This window comes from Austrofundulus limnaeus, unplaced genomic scaffold, assembly GCF_001266775.1.
Source record: "Austrofundulus limnaeus strain Quisiro unplaced genomic scaffold, Austrofundulus_limnaeus-1.0 Scaffold181, whole genome shotgun sequence".
Taxonomy (NCBI): domain Eukaryota; kingdom Metazoa; phylum Chordata; class Actinopteri; order Cyprinodontiformes; family Rivulidae; genus Austrofundulus; species Austrofundulus limnaeus.
Genome location: NW_013952583.1, coordinates 725,008 through 728,689, shown reverse-complemented (window position 1 = coordinate 728,689; position 3,682 = coordinate 725,008). Strand labels below are relative to the sequence as shown.

At 37.7% G+C, this 3,682-nt stretch overlaps 1 protein-coding gene across 1 annotated transcript in view; it reads left to right on the top strand.

The window, feature by feature from the left end:
• Window positions 1-3,682, top strand: part of dctn1b (dynactin 1b) — a gene marked incomplete at its 3' end in the record, with an annotated part of 38,799 nt that overhangs the window by 3,579 nt on the left and 31,538 nt on the right. Inside the window, 1 exon segment of the mRNA XM_014018029.1 lies at window positions 3,401-3,652. Within this exon segment, the coding sequence (XP_013873483.1) occupies window positions 3,401-3,652 (252 nt within the window).

Here is a 3,682-nt window from a genome sequence, read left to right as displayed (position 1 = left end):
CCCCCGCGCGCACCGAAATGGGTGAGACAGAAGCGGAAGGAGGTTCTTAAAGAGACAGAGGCCAATTTCAAGGCATTTAGAAGATGGAGTGATGAGATGATAAGTTTATTTTATGCCTGAGAAACACATAATATTGCCCCTTTAATATGGATAAGACTAGATATGACTCTTGCTTTGGAAAATATACTGTAATTTCATAGAATAGAATAGAATGGAATAGAATAGAATAGAAACAGCCTTTATTGTCCCGTAGAGGGGAAATTCTGGTATAGCAGCAGAATTAAATATCGATGTAGATATATAAAAAGTTCTGTACAAGACTGTACTGTACTATACAAGACTATAACAGAAAAATACTTTGCAGTTTTAGAAACTGGCATGTCGGATTCACAATCCAAGGAGATGTGCAACTGAGTTAATTTTCAACAAAGCACATAAGTACTTACTAACATATCCTGCTAACCATTGGATACTATCCTCATGCATCCAGGTCAAAAAATCTAACAAGGTTGATTCAGTCCTCTGGACAGGTTACGTTTTGTCTTTTATCCAAAGGACTTCTTCAGTCTGAGGAGTTGTAGGTAAATTCACGTAGTGGATCAACCAGTTTGCCGGTGACAATCGAAACTGTTTGTTCACGTGCCAAAGAGGACCATGAACCTACCAACCAGTGATGGCTGCTTGTTGTTACCAGAGGACTGAGTCATACTTACATAAGACGGGGACAATTAGACATGAAGACCTCCACCCCAGTTTATCGATGGGTGGTTTTTCTTCACAAAAAATGGCTTCCTTTATTCTTTCAAAAAGTGATTCTAGAATCTCGTCCCTGAAAGAGTGACCGCTGGTCTGTAGATGAGAATAAACTGCAGAGTCCTGACCTGATGATGTTGCTTTTCTGTGCTGGGCCATCCTTTTGAGCAGTGGCTTCTTTGTTTCCCTGATGTATAACTGGTCACAGTCCTCCTGGCACTTAGCCTCATACACTGCATTACTCTTTTTGCGAAGTAAGTTATAGTCTAATCTAGATGGCTTGTCAGTGGAATGTGGAATGGAATCAGTGGTTTCCTCTCACAGACCAAAAACATGCGTGTCAAGTTGCCTTCAGGCCCAGGCCTGAAATTAGGTTAATAGGTGGAATATAATTGTATAGAGGCATTGATTTCAGTTTGATCAAGTGGTTCACCAAAACCTGTGTTGCTCTGTGTTGTAATTGTTTGATTGATACGCTGAACTATRTGTTGGTAAGCACATTTCCACACTTGAATCGGGTTCATTCGTTATTTTCAGGAGAAATTTGTCTTTATGTGACACGGATGTGTCCAACAAGAGTGTTGGCATATTTTCTGCTGCTGTTTGCTTTGGTTTGCTTTTCTCATGAAAGGTCCTGGATTGTTTAACCATTATTTAAAAAGCGTTACAGGTGGTTTGTGTTTACAGTAAGCTCAAGGAGAGTCTGGTGACGATCCTTTACAGCGTAATGAAATCATCTCTTCGTGCTGCTCTGCTGACTCAGCATCAGTTTGAGAATGTCAAATGGCAAACTTGGTTATGCTGGATAATTCTGTTACAAAATACTGCAGCAAGTAAAGTTTTGAATGCTTTAAAGTGTATTTCAACCTCACCTCAAGCCTCAACTGATTTGTCTTGCGCAAGTATGAGTTCATTCAAACTGTGCCAACTCACAACTAAGGTCATATCAACATAAAAATCAGAAAACCATGCTGATGAAACAATAAGAATAATGACTCAATCAGTTTGAACTTAGAAGTTAGAACTGCTGGATTATAAATCAGACAAAACCACTAGTATGCACCAAAGTAAGAATTCTGACTCTGACTTGAGCCAGAGACTCGTGAACTGTTCCAACCACAGAATAAAGATATGGCTGACTTGTGCATGAAAAGTTGTGAAACCCACTAAAAAACTTATCATTTTTATCAGTTTGTGTTTCAGTAAATCAGTTACAGTTTTGTACAACTGTAATAWGGAAATAAATCCATCTTTATCGTCTTGTATGGCTAACAGTAATTAGCCTGGTTATTGAACACAATAATTAGCAATTTCTGCTGTTTCTTGACTTGGAAATARAAGACAGTTAAGTCTGATTGGACTTCTGAGGTAAAAGGAATCCAGCATGAAAGGTTTTGTCCATACTAGTCTGGAATTGTTTTAAAATAGAGAGTTTTTACTGAATATTTACGTTTTTTATATTTTAATTACACATTAAAACATAYATGTTGCACAACTTCTATAACTTTGTGCTCTAAAAACCACAGCAGCAATGAGTCGTTATCACCCGAAAAGTGAAGGTAGATGATAATGGATAACAAAATTAGTGGATTAAAAAGGCTCACCAATCAATGAAAGGGTTATTTTTTAATTTAAAGCCAATTGAGGTGCAGTTAAAAAAAAGAAACATTGTGTTTTAAAAATATGTCCTTTATGTTGAAGCATAAGACAGTTTTGGTAAATTATTCATAGAAATAGTCAGACCGTATTGTAAACATGACAATATTTCGATCAGGCGGACTTRTATATCTTACAGTTTACATGTTACAAACCTCATCTGAAAGGATTATTCTCTGTGCCTCTGCCATGTTTGAGCTCATCAGATGAGCAATGACAGTGCATACAAGACAAAAATGATGATAAAGGGCTGTTTATTGTGTTTRTATCAGATTAGGCTCTGACTCAAGTTAAGATTACATCATTTCAAAATTAGATGGATTGAGATTATCTTAATCAATTCAAAGTGCTTCTTAAATCCATTTACTTAAAATCGTAAACACCTAAAGCTTCAATTTCTTTGATTGATTGAATCATTTCTTTCATTTAGTTATTTTTATTTAGGGACATTATAACAAAAAGCCAGCTATAGATATTTTCAACTTGCTAAAATATTTGCTGTTCCTATATTTTAAAACCTAGATCTCTTCTTTTTGAACTGGTTTAAATAAATAAATAAAACAAAACAAAATATGGAACCAGGACAGTTTTCTTTGTGTTTTAGGKCCWTTCAGCCTCACATCAACTCTTTATCTGTTCTTTATCTGTGATCAGCAGCTCACTATCTATTTATAGTTATAGTTAATCAAACCAGAAACAGTTCCTGTCAAACTTCCTCTCCTTTCATCATCATAAATACCTTTTTTTACCTCATGTGTGCAGTGAGGCATRGGAAGGCTAACATAGCCTGAAAATGTGTGTATTAATTGTGGGAAAATGGAAATACTTTGGTTTTAAACATCATGTCATCAGATCCCTGCAACATCAGAAGAGTGTAACAATTATTTTTGAGGAAAAATGTAATTCATCTAATAACTTTGCCTCTTTAAATTAAAGTCTTTTCCAATGTGTTGAGTTTTGATGGTAGATCTGTGTTTTTCTGTCCCTCCAGACCACCAGCAGTGGCAGCAGCAGGATGAGCTCAGATGGGGGCGGGCGGCCCATCAAAGTGGGTTCCCTGGTGGAGGTGATAGGGAAGGAGCAGTGCGGCACAGTGGCCTACATCGGGACCACGCTCTTCGCCTCAGGGAAATGGGTGGGAGTCATCCTGAGTGAGCCCAAGGGCAAGAATGATGGCACGGTGCAGGGCAAACGCTACTTCACCTGCGAAGAGAACCATGGGATCTTTGTGCGGCAGTCACAGGTAGGCCTGTCGCGATAGTCAATAAATCAA